Source organism: Trichosurus vulpecula, chromosome 4 (genome assembly GCF_011100635.1).
Source record: "Trichosurus vulpecula isolate mTriVul1 chromosome 4, mTriVul1.pri, whole genome shotgun sequence".
In the NCBI taxonomy this organism is placed as follows: Eukaryota; Metazoa; Chordata; class Mammalia; order Diprotodontia; family Phalangeridae; genus Trichosurus; species Trichosurus vulpecula.
This window is the reverse complement of record NC_050576.1, coordinates 244,333,830-244,353,462: the sequence shown is the minus strand read 5'-3', so window position 1 is coordinate 244,353,462 and position 19,633 is coordinate 244,333,830. Positions and strand designations below refer to the sequence as shown.

At 44.6% G+C, this 19,633-nt stretch overlaps 1 protein-coding gene across 1 annotated transcript in view; it reads right to left on the bottom strand.

The window, feature by feature from the left end:
* The window catches only part of PRKCI (protein kinase C iota), a 76,225-nt gene extending 70,840 nt beyond the window's left edge, over nucleotides 1–5,385 (bottom strand). Inside the window, exon 1 of the mRNA XM_036756545.1 lies at nucleotides 5,258–5,385. Within this exon, the coding sequence (XP_036612440.1) occupies nucleotides 5,258–5,385 (128 nt within the window). The remainder of the gene's footprint in view (nucleotides 1–5,257) is intronic.
* Between the last annotated feature and the right edge of the window lie 14,248 nt (nucleotides 5,386–19,633).

Sequence of the window (19,633 nt, the reverse complement as noted above, 5' to 3'; positions counted from 1 at the left end):
AGGCGACATGCCCCTTTTTTTGATGCAGTGGTCTGGTGGGAAGAAGACAAAAATCAATTTTTGTCAATTTAATGACATTTTAGCTTTTTTTTAAAAGGCTTTTGGCCACTCTGTTAGTCCCATATCTCTGCCCCCCACATTGTGTGTTTGGTTTTTTTTTTCCCATCTACTCCTTGGCTGTCACTGTGCTTGCCTATAGAGGACTCTCTCTCCCTTCTTGTAATTACAGGCTTGGAAAAGGGTTTGTAAATCCAATTCAATAAACATCTATTAAGCATTTCTCTTTTGTAGCAGCCCTGAGTTGGTTTCTGGAAGAGATACAAAGTTTAGATAAGAATCATGGGGGCTGAGCCCTCATGGAGGGTCTGGCGTGGATGAGATACAACAAAGAATTAGAATAGATGTTGATGAAGCAAAGGCTGAACATATAAACAGGCTTTGAGCAAGGGCCTTTCTTACTCGCTCTGCAATGGCTATTTAGGCCTTCCTCGGTTCTGTGCTGGATTGGTGATATAGCAGTCGGTCCCTAAATAGCTATTAAGCCCCTACCACGTGCCAGGCACTGTGCTAAGTGCTGGAGGTGTTCTTCTAACATCTCAAACTCTGCAAACATATTAGGAACCTATGGACAAGGCACTGTGGGAGATCCTGGAGATACAAAGTCAAATCCCTGGCCTCAAGGAGCTGACATTCTACAGGGAGGGAAAAGAGAGGAGAGCATGGACACTTTTTTTCTTTTTACCAGGCTCACGGCACCTTCCTTCCTAAGTCTGTCCCTCGTTGCAGGGGTTAAGCTTCTGGCCCTGGGTCATGCACTCCAAAAATATATAAAAACAATATAATATAATTTCAAGAGGTGGGAGGTAATGTCACAAACAGGCCAGCCACAGCTGTCAGAGATGCTGGCCAAGGACAGAGAGGGTTCAGCCGAGTCAAGGATATTGGGCCTGCACACGGATGGCTGAGATACCCATGGGACAGACCTTGAGGGAGAGCAATGAGGGGAGAGACGAAGGCTGGATACCCGGGGCTCGGAGATGATATACCCTAGAACCCCAAAAAGTGAGAAGATCCCCAAGAGGGATGAGAGAGAAAAGAAGAGGGTCCAAATGGACCAGTGAGAGCCCAATCAGAGATATAACCTCTGCCCATTAATGCCATTACTAGTCAGAAAACAAATGTATCACCAAAAAACAGTCTTGTCAAGACTTGTAAACTATGAGAAAAATTCTACATATTTCCTCGCAAGGCCCGTTTCAAACACAAATAGTTACTCAACAATGTTTCCTAATTCTACAATGTTGGTATATGCAGGAAAATCTTTAAAATTATGACTGTTCAATATATAGCACTCTGAGCAATGTCATTTTGGGAAACATGTTTGCAAAACCCCCTGTATATTTTATGATGTAGCCTACTTGGTTCCTTAAGTATTTAACTGATAAGCCCTGCCCCACTAAACCAAAGCACACCACAAAAAAGCCTATATGATGTTAATTTCTCACTAACCAACAGAACTTTTTGTTCCGTTTCTGTAAGCTAACAAAGTAATGACTGAGGAAATCCAAGGAAAAACTCCCACTATGTTAAAAAAAAGAAAAAGGAAAAAGCCAATCTCCTACTTAAATAGTAGAACAACTAATCAAATTAAGTGTGTGGTTTAAGTTTCTTTATCTGGAGAAGGCACATTTTCACAAAGATCAAGTTTAAAGGAACTTGAAGGTTCTCATCCTGGGGGAAAGAAGTCCTTAGTCATTTTTTACAAAAGGATCCCAGCTGCTACAAAGAACTGCTGCTGGGGGGAATGATGCCAAGGGGATGCAACTGACCCCCTGCTCTCTCAACCAAGCGGCTCAGAATGAGGATGCTAGTCATGCTCAGCAGAAAATGTCTTCTGGGAAAGAGGATTTTTTAAAATATGAAAATCAGGTCAAAGGTGTCCTAGTTAGCCAACCTGTTCAGTAACCTACTCCTTCAGTGACTCACTGTAGTTTCAACAAGCAGCTCCCTAACAGCACAACCTCTGGCTGAGAATATCGCTAATAAAGATGGAGTCCTCATTAAGTCTGATTTCAGGGCAGGAGGTAGGGAAATGATCAATTGTGAGAATGTTTCCAATCACGGCTCTCTAGCAGAGCCGGAGCAGGATCAAAGTGCTTACCTTGGCAAAAAGTCACCCTTTTCAAAATGGAGAGGAAAGCTTATATAAAAAACTTCAGTCACAGGCTAATAGTAACACCTCCTATTGGTCACCATGCTTTGGAATTTACAAAGACATTCCTGAACAAGTAAGAGCCTCCCCTTCTTGACCTGAATAGTTAGAGAAACATGGGATCCTAATGCCAACCTAGGTGGTTAAGGCACCTCTGTTTCTTCCAAAAAGGGGGAAAAAAAGCCTCCAAGAAAAAAAAACTGGAGTTTAGTAACTGGTTATTAAATAAAAACATTTAAAATCAATGTGTCATTTTAGACACATGCACATACAAAATGTTTAGCCACGGCTGGCTGCAAAATCTCAAAATCCCATGAACTATCCTAAGAATAAGAGCCTATTAAATAACACCCACACATCTGGCCAAGGCTACAAACCCCTTGCTGCATAATGCCTTCTATCTATGTACATGTGAATCATTTAATGTGATCGTAAGTTACCAGAAGCCCGAAGAAGGTATAATCCAAAAGCAAGAATTCATAAAATCACACACAAGGAATCCAATCACTGGGTTAAGAGTCATTAAAATCAGAAATCATCATTTGTGGGGACTTGATTTTGTTGGGGATGGGAGAGAAGTGGCAGGCAGCTAGGGCCTCCCCCTTACAAGTTCCCCTTTCACAATCCTCACTGATCCATTCAGGAATGTAGGCATTGTACAGTAAAACTTTTTTTTTAAGCCACTTACTTCTGCCTGGATAAGCAGCAAGCACACACGCATAAAGGTGTTTGTTTGGAAAACCCTGGGCTTCATAGTGAACCCCAAGCTGGTCTCAGCAGTGCACAGCAACCACAAAGGGCATTCACCTCACAAACAATGACCAAGGGAAAGCTGTTCAACTGAACTGGAAGTCTTCAATTTGGGGGAGAAAAAAAGTTCCTGAAATTAAAATATTCTTTAATCAAATATTGTAGCTGAGGTCCTGTCCCCTATGAAGAGATGGGGTTAAGGTGGATGATAGCAGAAAAGCCCAACTAGATTTACATTCAGTGCTGGGAGGCATGGGATGGTTTTCTTCTCACCTTGCAGGGTTCTCAGCCTAAAACAAGGTCCTTGGAAACCTAGCAAGGCCAGGGAGGGACTCCCCAAACAACCATTCTCAACAAACCCCTCCTAAATACGAGGAGATTACATCATTAACTCGATCATTCAGAAATCCCTGGCAGTCCCAAACAGGTAATGACTTATTATGGCAGTCCTCTGATACTAAGTCCACTTGCGTAACTTGGTGGTTTTTCCTTTTGTTCCTTATGACTTCAGGCCTGCCTGCTTCAGCTTACCACAGTCTAAATTGGTCCTACAGCCTATAGCCAAGGGAAAACAAGCTGGACTCAAAGTCCTCATTCTAAACTCCTGCTACATGCCATCCCAAAGCAAAGCCTACTCTGCCTATGCAATAGGGCCCCACCCAGGACCCTCCGAGAGACTCAGAGCCACCTCCACCTCCTGAGACAGCCCTCAGCACCTCAATAGTGGCCATTCTCTCTCCCCCAAAAGGGCATCCCTCAGTCGAGGCCAGGGCTGGTGGTCCCCAGGCAGGCCAAGCCAACCAGCCCTCTGATGGACTCAAGGGTTGCTAGATGCTGAGGACACAACACCAAGCTCACCTTCAAAGACCTTACAGCCTACAGTGAACTTAGCTGACCCAACCCATCAAGAAGTAATCTAGGGCCCATGTGGAGAGCAGAGGAAGCCCAAAGGAAGCAGGCCCTGCAGTCAAGGTCTCTAGACATTCCCTCCACTTGACCAAGCCCATCTCATATATGCCAGGCACAGGGGCTCAACAGCAATGAAAAAAAGCAAAACCTCAAAAAGCTTACATTCTGATATTTGAGGTCTTTGCGTACTGGGCTCAGGAAACACTCATTGAGGGCCTCCACACCAGGTATTGGGGAATCTGGCACCCTAAATCTAGAGCTGAGAGGGAACGTGGAGGCTATTGAGTCTAACCCCTTCAGTTCTACCGATGAGGAAACCGAGGCCCAGAGGTCACACGACTTGTCCAAGGTTAGAGTTTCTAAACCTCGATGCTGGATTCAAACTGCGGGCCACTGACTCCAAATCCAGACCTCTTTCCACCGGACCACAGAGTCACACACACTTGTCCGTGCTTTGTTCACTCCTGAGGACTCACAATTCCAGAAGTCATGAAGTTCCCTGGACAAACAAAGGATCTGGATAAGGAGGAAACGGGTCATTTCATCAGTAGAGGGGCCTTTAGGGGAGACAAGGCCATCTGATGACACCTGCCATACCACAGATACCAAGAGAATGACAAAAAGTGATTCTCATTCCTTTATGAAAAGCTTAATTCTAGAGCTTTCCCCAGATCAGTATTTCTTATGCATCCCGTCTGGTCTGCATATATACTTCTTTGCGTGTTATCGCTCCCATTAGGTTGGAAGCTCCTTGAGAACAGGGATTGTCTTTTGCCTCTTTTTGTAACCCAACCACTAAGCACAGTGCCTTGCACACAGTAGGTGTTTAATAAATGCTTATCAACTGATCGATTCAAGATGTTTACATCCTACCCTATCCCAACTGATCCATACCAGACAAACTTCTAAGCGCCAAGTTCTCTGGGGCACCAGGACAAAACCAGCCCCTGCCCTCCAGCAGCTCCCACTCTCCAGGATGCTCCTTATGCACGGTCAGACCTGACCACTTTCACAAACACCACGCTAGGCACAGCACGATGCAGCCCCTGCCCTCCGGGGGCATCCACCCCCGGGACGCTCCCTTTGCACAGTCAGACTAAGCAGTACCAAGAGCACCTCGCTGGGCTCCAGGGGCACCAGGACAACAGCCCCTGCCGTCTGGGGGCGTCCACTCTCCAGGATGCTCCCTTTGCAGTGTCACACTAAGCAGTACCGCAAACACCACGTTAGGCACAAGGACAACAGCCCCTGCCCTTGGGCAGCTTTCGCTCCCGGGGATGATCCCAATGCACAGAGCCCTAAGCACCACGGTCCGCTCGGGGACCCGAGGACGCCGCAGCCGCTGCCTTCCGGGAGCTCCCACTCCCGGCCCCCGCGCTCACTCACCCTTTGTAGTAGGCTTTCACTCGGACCTGGTGCGCGTGGTCCCCGCCGCCGCCTCCACCGCCGCCCCCTCCCCCGCCGCCGCCCGGGCCCGGGTGAGACATGCTGCTGCTGTCCCGCTGCGTGGGCATCTCCCCGCCGCCCCGCGCCGGAGCGGCCGCGCCGTGGGGTGTCTGGCCGAGAGCCGCCGCCGCCGCTGCCGCTGCCCCTGCCCCGACGCCGCTACCGAGGCCGCCGCAGCCGCCGCGCCGGGCACTCCCGCCGTTGCCGTCCTCCTCCGCCTCCGCCTCCTCGGCCCCGGCCCCGGCGCCTCGGCACCTCCCTCCGGCCCGCCCACCGCGCTCCCTCCAAACGTCCACATTCCCGGGCGGGGCGGGGCGGGGCGGGGCCGCCCGAGCCACCATTCCGGCCCCCGCCGGGAAGGGCCGCCTCTGGGCTGAACCACTCCAGCAAGGCGGGGGAACCCACGCAGGAGCCGTACCTCCCGGCCCATCGGGAGAGGCAACCTCGTAGAAGCTCCAAACTGGAGAGATTCTAAATCCCTCTATCCACATCCTGTCACACATTCTTCCCCCAAAATCGTGAGAAAGAAGTGGCGGCAGAGCCCAGAGATAATAGGTCACCCCCTCTCTGCCGGATAGTTCGGTCCAGCTCATCCTTGGAGGAGGGGGGGACGGGGGCCAAGTGCCGCCGGAGTCTGAAGGAATCGAAGCGCCCGCCAGGATTGGAGTTTCCGAACGGGATTCTGGGACTTGGAGTTCTCCGGTTGGGGGGATTCTGGGAAATGAGGTTTTCAGGGTGTCCCACGTGCAGCGTCCAGGGACGTGCTTTCTTCTCGCTGCCTCGCTGGGGAATGAAGGGTCTGGGGCGGCGGGGCGGGATTGATACTGCTCCAGACCTCGTCCCTCCCTCTTGCCCCACGCAGCCCCTCCCTCGAGCTTGGGCTGGAGAATTTGCTGAATGCTAGGATTCTGGGCTGCGGTGCATTCCTCATTCCTTGGCGGCCGGAGGGGAGTGTCCTTTGTCACCCCGGGAAGGGGGAGGGAGAAGGATGCTGGGCAGTCACCTGGGTGACCTTGGCCAACTCACCCGCCCTGAGCCTCAGTTTCCCCATGTGTAAAACGAGAGTCTCACAATATATGACCCCTAAGGCCCTAGATAGATAGATAGATAGATAGATAGATAACATGGATGGCTAGATTACATGGATGGATGGATAGATTACATAGATAAATATGAATGGATAGATAAGATTATATGGATGGATAGATAAAATTACATGGATAGATAACATGGATGGATAGATAAGAGATTACATGGATAGATAGATAACATGGATGGATAGAGAGATATGGAGAGAGAGAGGTTTAGGTAAAGACATAGATGTCTATATCTTTGAACCTATAAGATGGGAGTGACATAGTTGACGGTGAGCTCTTTGAGGGCAGACACTGTTTTTCTCTGTCTTTGTATCCATAGGACTTAACCCAGTGTCTGGCACATAGCTGGTTGACTTACTGACATAGCTTTCCCAAAGACTCGGTAGGAATTCAAGTTGTTAATGTCAAGTTGTGACCACCTGCATTGGCAGTGACTAAGGGTGGTAGCGCATGCCCTCTTCTCTGCATACCACCCTCTTTTTGTGAGCTCATCGGCTCCCACAGGTTCAAATATCATCTCTATGCAGATGAGGACCAGATTCCTGCATCCTGCCCTGTCTCTCCCCTGAGTTCCTGTCCCACATCACCAACAGCCAATTAGAGGTTTGGAATTAGATTAGACGTCCCCTAAGCATCTCAACCATCTTCTTCCTAACTTCCCTATTTCTGCAAAGGGGAACTACCATCCTTCTAGTCACCCACAGTGATAGTCTGAATAGTTAGAGAAACATGGGATCCTAATGCCAACCTAATGCCAGACTCAACTATTCACTCTCCCAAAATGCCCCCTATTCTAACAGTTGCTAACACTTGTCAATCCTACCCCTATGACATCTCTCAGATGGCCCAGCAGATAGAATGCTGAGTTTGGAGCCGGTTCAAATTTGACCTCAGATACTTACTAGTTGACCGACCCTGGGCAAGTCCCTCAACCTCTGCCTCAGTTTCCTCAACTGTAAAATGGGACCACGAACATCCCAGGGTGGTTGAGAGGATCAAATAAGATAATATTTGTAAAAAACACTTAGAGTGCATGGTGCCTGGCATATAGTATGCTCTTTATAAATGTTTATTCCCTTCTTTTCCCAGTGGACAGATCAATGGGCTTGGACTCAAGAAAACTGGAGTTCAAATCCTGCCTCAGACACATTCTAGATCTTTGAATTTGAGCAAGTCACTTAACCTCTGTTCGCCTCAGTTTCCTTATCTGTAAAATTTTAGCTGTTTCTCTTTTGGCCAGAAACCCTGAGAGTCTTCCCCTTCCAGGTTGATTTTTTATTTTTTTTTTTTTGAGTTTTGATTAAGGGGCCATCCCTTGATCGACTTAAAGAGGTCGTTACCTCACTCAAAGTGAGAACCTGGAAAGACCTTAGCCTGAAAGGGCCAGGATCTCCCAGTGCATCCTGAGCCATCTCCAATCTTCCTGGTGAATATCAAGCCACGGGACCCAGATGGCCGTGGAGGAGAAAGTGAGGCTGGGGAATTTGCACAGCCCTCCCTCACTCGAATCAAAGTGAACTGCAAATGATGTCATCATTTCCCTGATGTCAGGGTCCTCTTCGAGAACGAAGGACACACACAACCTGTTGTCAGGATCAAGTGAGATAATATTTGTAAATTTTCTTGTTGTTCGCTTGTATCCCTACTTTTTTGTGAAATTTGGGGTTTTCTTGGCAAAGATAGTGGCATGGTTGGCCATTTCCTTCTCCAGCTCATTTTATACCAGTAGGTGCTTAATAATTGCTAATTTCCTTCTCCTACCCGCCCCCCCCCAATCCCTGGAGGCACAATCCTAGTGTTCAGGTCCTTATCACCTCTCACCAGCACTATTACGATAGTCTCTCCCTCTTTTCTGTGCATCCTCCTCGTCAAGATCAAATAGATTTTCCTAAAGTGCAAATCTGACCATGCCAACTCCCCCATCCTTATCCAATCAGAGCCACTAGCTCTTTATAACCTCCAGGATCAAATATCAAATATAAAGTCCTCTGTTGTTCAAAACCGTCCAGAACCCAGCCCCTTCCCGCTTCTCCAGTTTTCTTACACCTTACTTCCCTGAGATCGGATGGCACTGGCCTCCTTTTCTGTTCCTCCAATGTTACACTTCATCTCCTGATTGGATAGTTCCACCGTTTGTCCTCCATGTCCTCCTCTCCCCCTTCTCATCTCTGCCTGTTGGCTTCCCTGGCTTCCTTCGCAGCTTAGCCAAAGCCCCAGCATTGAGGAGAAGTCTTTCTTGACCCCCTTTAATTCCTGTGCCTTCCCTCCGTCGATCACCTCTAGTTTATCCCATGCTTTGCTTCCTTATACATGTTTACCTGCTTTCTTCCCCATTAGACTGTGAGCTCCTTGAGATCAGAGACTGTTTTTTGCCCTTCTTTGTATTCTTTGGCACTTAGCACAGTGCCTGGCTCATAGTAGGCATTTAATAAATGCTTGTTGACTTGACTCAGTTGGCATCTCCTATGAGGCCTTTCCAGATCTCCCAGTTACTAGAGCCCCTCCCCAAAATCACTTTGCAAGTACTTTATGTTTACATAAATAAGCACATTTTATTCATAATAATAGCTAACATTTATACAGTGCTTTAAGGTTTGCCAAGAGCTTTACATATATTACCTCATTTGTTTCCCCCATCAGAATGTAAACTCCCTGAGAGTGGGGACTGTGTCTGGCATGTAGTAGGTGCTTAATAAATGTTGTCTAATAAAGGCATGAAACAAATGGAGGGAGAACTCTGTAGAGTTGGACTCCATGGCCTCAGAGGCCCCTTCTATCTAGACCTGTGATCTTATTAACTTTCTTTTTTTTTTTTTTCAGATAATCTGGGTTAAGTGACTTGCCCAGGAACACACAGCTAATGTGTCTCAGGTCCTCCTGACTGCAGGGCCAGCACTCCATCCACTGTGCCACCTAGCTGCACCGATCTTGTGAAGCTTTTCTTCTCATCACGAGGGAAAGCAGGGAGACTTCCCCTTTCTCCTTTATGATTCCTTTTTCTTGGAAGGCTGCCTTTGGTGCTCATTTTAACCAATGCTTGAAAGGCAGAGATGGAGACCAGCACCCAGTTGTGAAGTAGATACAGGAAAAAAAATTGGCAAAAGCATTTGGAAAAGAGATTATCCCAGGAACCAAGGAACAATGGAGAGAAGGTATAAAGAGGTGCATTTAATCTTGACATCATGGAGAATGAGAGCTGTCCCCAAGTGGGAGGAGCTGTTTAGGAAGGAAGGAAATAAGCAATTGTTAAGTGCCCACTATATGCCAGGCACTGTGCTGAGGCTGTACAAATATCTCATTTGATCCTTGCACCTGTTATTATTTCCATTTTAGAGATTTTTTTTAATGGAAGCAGACCAAGATCAAGTGATTACTTCCCTCTTTGCCCAGGGGTCACACAGCTGACTCAGGTCTTCCTGCTTCCATCCCCTGTACCATCTTTTACAACCATGGTGGGGCATATAGGTTGATCAGGGCACGAGGAAAAGAACATTTCAGCATTAAAGTGCTGCAAATTATCCTATCTCCAGGTCAAAGAACCATTAGGCCTTTGAAGAGTGAAATTATATATTCTACAGCAGCACTCTAGAAAGGTGATGTTATCAGAGGACCTTGGGGTTGAAAGAATTAGTTCTACTCCCACGTTTTACAGATAACAAAACTGAGGGAGGCTTAGAGGTGTGGCGGATTCCGGTTGGACTAGACCGTCTTGGAGGTTCTTCCCAGCTCTTAAATTCTGTGATCCTGATGCTAAGGTACCTTGTCTAAGGTCCCCCAAGTCAAGATTTGAACCCAGCTCTTCTGACCTTGAACCAATACCCCTTCTACCCCATTCCATTCAACAAGCATTTATTAAGTAGGGTCTAAGGTGCTGGGATATAAAAACTTAAAAAAAAAAACAAAGGAAGTGGTCCCTTGGGAGCTTAAATTCTCCATGTGCCTACATCATAACAAACCAAGTGATTCAAATTGGCTCCTTTTTAACAAACTGAGCTGCTTTGACTAACGGAAGTGGGCAGGTTTTTAGACTTCTCAGTTAGCCTGAAGTTCAATCAGTGAAGCTGGTGAGATGCCCTCCTGGTTCTTTCGATCACTCCACTGCCCCATGCTCTACGTTGCCAGCAGCTCTCCTGAAGGTGAAGAGCCCATGGTGAGCAGTGCATGCCGCCTCCCACCAGCCTGCCGCTCCAGTGAGAACTTGAAGGTTAACCTAATACTTCCCTCTTTGCCCAAACCTGTTCTTCCCTTTCCTTCAGTTCCCTGAAGGGCTTATGTTGCCCATGTGATCACTTTACTGTATTAAGTTCAAGACAAGGAGGGATTTCAGGTGCCACTCTCCACCACCATTCGCCCGGAAACTATGCCCTCTTTTTCATCAGTATGGAATTTCCAAGAGTCCTGCCCCACCCTAGTCATGGGGATGAAAACAGAGGCAGGTGAGCTGCCTCTGGCTCAAGTCATCACCCACTGCTGTCAAGGGTATAATTTAAAGGCAAGTGTTTAATCTGTGCCTACAGCCAGAGATTTAATGTTACAAGGTGGGGAATGCATTCTAGGGCACTGTTTCCTTTTCCTAGCATCTACAGAAAGGTTTGCCCCCGATCAGGAGCATGGTAGAGAGAGCTGTTTAAAGTGGGAAGAGTAATCCATGTGCTAGGAAGAAGCTAATCTCCAGAATAACTTCAGTCCCTAACATTTCCTGACCATGACTGACACCTGTCTCTTCTGTAATCTTGGTCACATTTCTATCTATCAATCACTCCATTCACAAGTACTTAGTAAGCACCTACTGTGTGCCAGTCTCTGTGCCACACACACATCCCTACTTGCATGGTAATTACATTGGGGAGAGCTGGAGGGTTTGAGGGAGGGAAGCAAGAAGGGACAACAAGCACATTTCTAGGTGTATCTAGTGTAAATATAAAGTGAATAAATATAAAATGGTTAAATAACAAGGCAGTTTGGGTAGGAGAATACTGGCTGGGTGGTTTGTCCTTTGTTCCCGAAGAGGACCATGACATCAGGAAGATGATGCCATTGTATTTAAGTGAGGGAGAGCTGTGCAAAGTCACCAGCCTCACTTTCTCCTCCAGATCCATCTGGATCCAGTGGCCAGACATAGATTAGGACAACTGGCAATGGCCCAGGATGCTGTGGGAGACATTGACATTTTTAAACTAAGTTTCTGAGTTCTCAGTTTGACTGAGGCAACACCCATTCAGCGATTAGGGCTATTTAAGAAGTGAGCCAAGGGATGGCCCTTTAATATGAAAAAAAAATCGTGGGGACGTTTGAATTGAACCTTGAAGGAAGTCAGGACCTTGATGATGTAGGAGAGATGAAGACAGAAGAGTATTGCAGATGTGGAAGATGGAATGACCTGGGAGAGGAATAAAATGAAGTCCCCTGTGGCTGGATTGCAGAGGGCAGAGGGGGAGTGATGCCCTATGACTTTGCAAAGAGAGGTTGTGAAAGGTTTTACAAGCTGAACAAAAGAGTTTATAGTGGATTACAGGAGATAGGAAGCAAATGGTTTGAGTAGGGGCTGACATGGTCGGATCTGTGGTTGAGGAAAATCACTTTGGAATCTGTAGAGGATGCATTGGAGTGGGGAGAGGCCAGATGAAATAATACGTTTAAAGTACTCTGCAAATCCTAAAGTTTTATAAAAAAATGTTTCTTATAAATGAAATAAAGTTTTATAAATTTCAAGTCATTTTTCAGTTGTGTCTGACTTTCCATGACCCCATTTGGGGTTCTCTTGGCAAAGATACTGGGGTGATTTGCCATTTCCTTAACTTTACAGATGAAGAAACTGAGGCAAACAGGGTTAAGTGATTTACCTGGGGTCACACAGCTAATAAGTATCTGAGGCCAGATTCAAACTCAGGAAGATGAGTCTTCCTGACTCCAGGCCTAGCATTCCATCCATGTAGCTGCCCCTAAAAATTTTATAAATAAATACCAGTTATTCGTATTTACATTATTATTGTTGCTGTTGAAGAGGAAGACCAATTAGGAGACTATTGTAATAGTCCAAGTGAGAGGGATGGGGAATTGATGAACTGAGGTGGGGGTCTATGTGAGTGCAGACAATGGGACCTTGAGGAGAGATGTTGTGGATGAAAATGAAGAATAAAGAGGACATGAGCAGATGGAAGAGTTGAGGATGACTCTGGTCTGTGACCGCAGGTAACTTGAAGAATGGAGGTGCCTTCAACAGAAATAGGAAGTTCAGAAGAGGGGTGGGTTTAGGAAGAAAGAAGAAGAAAGATGAGTTCTGTTTGGGGCATGTTGACTTTGAGATTTCTATAGGATCTGCAGTTTGAAATGTGGTCTAGGCGGTTGTTGATTTGGGACAAGAGCTAAGGATAGAGACTAGGACTGGTCATGTAGACTTCGGAGCACCAAGAGAAAGAGTATAGAGACAGAATAGAATAGGGTCCAGGACAGAGTGTTAGGGGAGAGATCTGGATGAAGATCCTAAAGAAGACATTGAGAAGCTAGGTGGTACAGTGGATGGAGCACCGGCTCTAAAGTCAGGAGAACCTGAGTTCAAATATGGCCTCAGACACTTACTAGCTGTGTGACCCTGGGCAAGTCACTTGACCCTGACTGCCTCCCCCAAAAAGAATAAAAAAGACAGTGAGAAGAAGGAGTAAGACAGGTAAAGAACCAGGAGAGTGAAAACCCAGAGAGTAATGAGTATGCAGGAGGACGGGGTGTTTAATAGTGTCAAAAGCAACATATAAATCAGGATGACGACTGAGAAAAGGCCATCAGACTGAGCAATTAAGAGGTAATTGGTAACTTTGCAGAGACTGGTTTCAGCTGAGGTCAGTAGCCAGATTTCCAAGAGTTGACAAGTGAAAAAAGTGGCATCAAAGATTACACATATTTTTTTTCTTCCAAAGATTTTGTCTAAGAAAGGGAGGAAAAACATAGAATGATAGTTCTCATGGATGTTAGGATCTAATGTCAGTTTTTTAAGAATGTGGAAAATTGGGACTTTTTTGGTAGGCAGCAAGGAGAGAGGTAGGAGCCAGGGAGGGATTGAAGATTAGAAATAGATGAAGATTACCATAACGGCAATTGATGAAAAAAAAAAAGGAGATTCTATCCTCTAAGGCCAAATACAATAAATCAAATCTTCTTCAAATCCTGAAAGATAGATACTTATACGCAAAGGTCTACTCTCCTCTATGCTAACCATCACCAGCTCCTTTAACCAATCTTGATAAGGCAAGAGCTTAAGACACTATCTGATTGCCCTGCTCGGGAGGTTTTCCAGCTTATTAACATCCTTCCTGAACTATACTGCCCAAACCACTTATTTAGTGTATTAGCAAAGATTCTTTCTCAGTGATGGGTTGAACTAGCTGGCCCCTGAGATTCTTCCCAACTTAAAAAGTCTGTGATTCCATAATGCTTGTATTTAAATACAGTACTTCAGATGGAGTCTGACCAGAGTGGAGTATAAAGGAACTGTTACCTCCTTATTTCTGGATATTGTGCTGAACTTCTGCCTTGGGCCTTAACATTTAATTACTTGGCTTCAGTTATCTTATCTATAAAATAAAGATAATAAAACTTCATTACCTTGTAACAAAATTGTGAGGTTTAATTAGTACTTGGAGAGTGATTTGGAAGTATATTATGATATCAGAAAAACAGATGCAGACATAGAGCTCTTTTTTTGCTATTGGAGAAATGATTATTGTCAAGAATTCTCTTAGCTGCCTTCAAAGCTTGATTAAAACTGGTGGACCCATGGTACAAGGCCACCCTCTCCCACTAGGAGGCCTCAGCTCTAGTGTGAGTGAATGGGGTTCACATCCTAAGGAAGCTTGACCCTGGGGGATAAGACTCTTTTCATGTTCTCTGGCTTATTAGACCCTCCTCACCCTGGAGAGCTGGGGGGAAATCTCTTACAGCTTAGGCTTGGTTCATGCCTATGGTCTCCCCAACAGAAAATAACGGGAGGTCTTCTAGAAAGGTACTCAAAATACAAAATGAATCAGGTTTGGACAACTATTTAATTCTTCTACTCCCCCACCTCTCCACAGCTCAAACATACATTGACAAACATTTAAAACTCATCATAGTAATAGTAACCTTGTTTTGTTGTTGTTTAGATATTTTCAACTGTTCATCACCCCTTGGGTGGGGGGTTCTTGGCAAGGAAACTGGAGTAGTTTGCCATTTCCTTCTCCAGCTCATTTTACAGATGAGGATATTAAGGCAAACAACATTAAGTGACTTGCCCAGAGTCACAGAGCCAGTAAGTTGAACTCAGGTCTTCCTGACTCCAGGCCCAGCACTCTCCACTGTGCTACCTAGCTGCCCTAGGTTGATATATAAAACACTGAAACGTGAAACACTGTGGTACTGCTGAATAGGCATTTCACCTTCACCTCAGCTCTGCACTGTCTACTCAATTTGCTCAAGTTCTGTGTCTTCTAGCAAGCCAGGATATGGCTTGGGTTTGTTCTCCTGGTGAAGGTCATTTTCTCCTCTAAAAAGTTGTTTCAGAGATCACCTCCTGCTATACAACCACCTCCTGGACTCAGGATCTCCCGACCTCTTCAGTTTACATGGGTGAAGTCGCCATGGCTAGAAATGGTCCCATCAAGATCACTGTTTGGTCACTCACCAATGTTTAAGGAAATAGATTCACGTAGAAGAGGCAATCAGAATCCTGCGGTCCAGTCCTAGACTTGCCTAGACATCCCATGCTCATATTGTCATTAGCAAACTGTGCTTTAGCTGCAAGGGTGGAAAGAAATATCTTCTCTCACCCCATTTGAACCTGAGAGAAAGACTCAAAGAGCCTTGATGTGCCCAACAGAGGGGAAGAGAGTGAAAAAGTAGAAGTTATCTTTCCTTTTAAAGTCTATTTAGTGGGTCATTCTCCTTACCACTCTCTAGGCTAATCTTCTTTGATGAAGCCTTGTACTACAACAAGCACCAAGGCATCAATAAGAACTTTCTGGGTCATCCCAAAGAGAAAGTCCTTCTGCACTGAACTAAAGCACATGTGTCTCCAAAAGTGGCCCAAGGCCCAGCAGATCAAGGGGTTTTTCCTATTACCCCATTATACTCAATTCAAGTACCATGTATAAGTACCAGTATAAGACCTTTCCTGATCCCCTGTAGCTGATGCCTTATTCCTCCCCTCATGGCTCCTGTCCTCATGTCAAGTGTATGCACATAAAAAGATATAAAAGATAAATTATCCTGGGGTGAGTTCCAAAGAGGAGTAAGACCAGTAAATGTTACAAATAGAATAAAATCCTATACTTCCAAAGAGATCAAGGAAAGGAGAAAAGGACCTATACATACAAAAATACTTATAGCAGCTCTTTTTGTAGTATGAAAGAGCTGGAAACCAAAGAGGTACCCATCTATTGGGGAACAGCTAAACAAATTCTGGTATATGAATATAATGCAATGTTATGATGCCATAAGAAATGGATGATTTCAGAGAAATATGGGCAGATCGATATGAACTTACGCAGAGGAAAGTGAGTAGAAATGAGAGACCAATTTGTACAATCACAACATCATAAAGAAACACAACTTTAAAAGACTTGAGAAGTCTGGTCAGTACAACGACCCCGAGTAGGCCAACTCTTGAGGGGAGGTGAAGGACTCAAGATGCGGAGAGGGAAACTGGACGCAGCCAGTGTAGGGATTTGTTTGACTCAGTTATGTATATTTGCTAAAGGTGTTTTGTTTTGTTTTTCTGGAGGGCTGGGAGGCTAAGGAGAAATAATGATAGGAGAGGGGGAAAAGAAAGAACAGAAAGCAAAGGTCTTTGAGGCAAGAGAGAGAGAGAGAGAGAGAGAGAGAGAAAGAGAAGAACAGAAGAAAAGCCTGGGGAAAAAAAGTCAGACAAATAGATATATAATACCAATAATATCTAGTATTTATATAGCACTTTAAGATTTACAAAGTGGTTTCTACATAGGTAGGTGGTACAGAGGATAGAGCACTTAGGCCCAGAGTCAGGAAGATCTGTGTTCAAATCTGGTTTCAAACACTTAGTAGCTTTGTGACCCTGGGCAGGCCATTTAACCTCTGTTTTTCCTCAAACTGTAAAGTGGGAATTATAAAAATAAAGGATTCAGCGAGGAGAGATCTAATAAGATAATATTTGTAGCACACGGTAAGTGCTATATAAATGTTTATTCCCTTCCCAGATTATCTCAACTGGTCTTCAAAATAACCCTGTTAGGTAAATGTTATTATCCTCATTTGACTGAGAAACATGATCAACACATTGGTACTAAACACATTTCCAGAAGACACGGTAAAACACGCTAACTACTTCTAGATAGAGAAGGGATGATGGGTTTAGAGGGTACACATACACACACACACACACACACACGTGTGTATGTATGTGTGTTTAGATATCTAAATATGTGTATTTATACTATACACATATGTAGGACAAGGCTAATACGGCGATCTGTTTTGCTTGACTACGTATTTGTCATGAGTATTATTTTTCTTGCCTTCTCAATGGGTAGGGAAGATGTGAGAGAAATAATTTGTAACTGAAAAATAAAATAAAACTGAATTTAAAAATAAATTCTTATGCTTGGATTAAAAATAATCGATTTCACAAGTACGGAATTGGAGAGACACGGCTAGACGGAAGTTTGAAAAACACCTGGGAATATTGGTGGACTACAGCGATAGATCAGCCAAGGAAGCTAATTCAGTATTCTGTATTAAAGCAGGAATCAGGTCCAGAACTAGTAAGGTGATATTCTTGCCGTCCTCTGTCCTGGTCAGACTTCATCTAAAGTGTCCTGGCAATTCTGAGCAGCACAGCTCAGGAAGCTGAAAAGCTGAAGAGGATCCAGATGAAGGCAACCAGGTTGATGAAAGTCCTTGACTTTGGGTTGTATGAGGATTTAGTTGAAGGAATTGAGGTTATTTAGGCTGGAGGAGACAAACTGTCCCTTTTGGCCAGAGCAGAGCAGAACTAGGAAGCCCGGACAAAGGTTGCAAAGAAGCAGATTTGGGCATGATGTCAGGGGGAGCAAAGAAAGGCAGCTTTCTAAAATGAGACCTATCCAGAAGGGGAAAGGGCCTCGCCTCATCAGGGGTCTTCAAGCCTGGGCTAGATGACCACTGTTGGATATGCTGCAGAGGAGCCATTTGTCAGTCACATTTAGAAGTAGAGAGATGAGATTCTGCGATTCTGAAATACCGCTGAACGTGCATTTGCTTTCACAATCAGGCACAGACATATATGTTTATGGCCAGACCAGGGTAAACAAATCTCGTCGGGTAATGAGGACATTTTAAAAGATCATTTGTAAAGCACAGAAGCTTAACTGGAAACTCCAAATCACTCATTTTAACTGATTGATAAGCCTTCCTGTCCCTCTCAAAGTCAATCACAATTGGACTCTAACTTGCCATTTTGAAGGAGGGAAAAGAAACCGGTTTTGAAGTTGAGAATTTACTCCCCATTCCATAATGCCTCATTTGGCCGTCAGCCTTTTGTTCTGCGCTGTGGTTGTCTCCTCGATCTTTCCAGGACCCTGGGTCATTTCCTCTCTCAGAAGCCTCACTCCCCCACTCGGCAGCTGGCTCCACTCTACCTTCCCCAGAAGGCTGTCTCATTTCCCCTGCCACCCCCAACAACTTCCTGCTGGACTCAAATATTTTCATAATGAATTTCTGCTGACCTTGAATTTAAGCCATAGTCTATTTCTGGCCGCTTAAAACCCAGGAAGGAAAGCGAACCCTGCCTGTGCTACGCGAAGTAGGGTAATTTCTGCCCAGTGAAATCCACACTGAATTTCAAGGGCAAACCCATGTCCAAGATAATAATGTTTGTCTGCTTCTCCAGAATACCTGACAGGCTGCCTCTTGGGCTCAAGATAGGTGACTGATTTCATACCACTTCCTGTTCCTGAAATAACAAAGAACCATTTACAGGAGGTAGCAGTGACTGGATCCATAGAGCACTGGGGTCAGCAGTCTCTTTCCCATTAACAATCTCAAGGTCAGGGGCCTTGTGGTCCAAGGTCACCCACGGAGACACTTAGGACATTGTGGGTAGTCCATAAATATTTAATTGATCCGTGGGTTCATCTATTTTTAAACCACAAGTGTTCTTGGAGTGGTGGGCAGAAAAACGAGAGGCTAAAACAAGAACAAATCTTTGTATTGTTTTCTACTTAACTTTCAAAATGGGGATTAGAAAAGTCAGTCGAGCATGCTGGGCAGAAGTCTCTGCTTTGAATTGAATCAGCAACCTACACGAGCAATCTTCTCTCACTCAACTTTGAACCCTCTCCCTCACTGGTTTTAAAGTTGCCCAGAGGTCCCTTTTGCTTCTTCAATATTAATTTTTAAATTGTAAAAAAAAAAAAAGGAAATTATCTGAATGCTTTTTTTTTGTTAGATAGTGAAAAAAATTCTGTGATTCTCAGAACATTGTGGTATTTTTTCCCCTCAGCTTTGGCCGCCTTCCAAAATGTTGAAAAAGTGGGGACTGGGAGAGGAAAGAGAAAGGAAGAATTGAAAGGAACTATACTAACAGAGTTTGAATTTATATACCACTTAAAAGATTTCAGTGTTTTACATGCATAATCTCATTTGATCCAGTAACAGTTGTTACTGAACTCTACTAGGTACAGTTAAAGAGTTTAGCATAAGAATCCACACAAGAAAACTTAAGTGGATGAAAACTGGCTGTTAGCTGGATTGCAATAGATAGTTTGATTGCCAAGCAAGTGTTTTTATGTCATGGCTCCTTAGATCATTTGGTGAAACCTATGGAGCCATTTCTCAGAATGATGTTTTAAAATTACCGAATAAAAAGCAAAATTTCAATTACAGGTTAATGAAAAGAAAGATGTGATTTTTTTTTCTCCCGTCCAAGTTCGCAGATCCCCTGAAATCTATCCACAGACTCCTTAGGGGTCTGTGTAACCCAGGTTAAGTTACTGCCAGAGGATTATTTTCTTTTGTGAGGCTTTATACCTTTTTTTTTTTTTTAACATTTGTCTAATTCTACTTTTTAAGGAATTCTTTTCTTTTTTGAAAACAATTTTTAACATTTAAAAAAAATTTTTGAGTTCCAAATTTCCTTCCTTCCTCCCTCCCTCGACTCCCCTCTCCTTGAGATGGTAAGCAATTTGTTATAGCTTATATATGTGCAATCATGCCAAACACATTTCCACATTAGTCA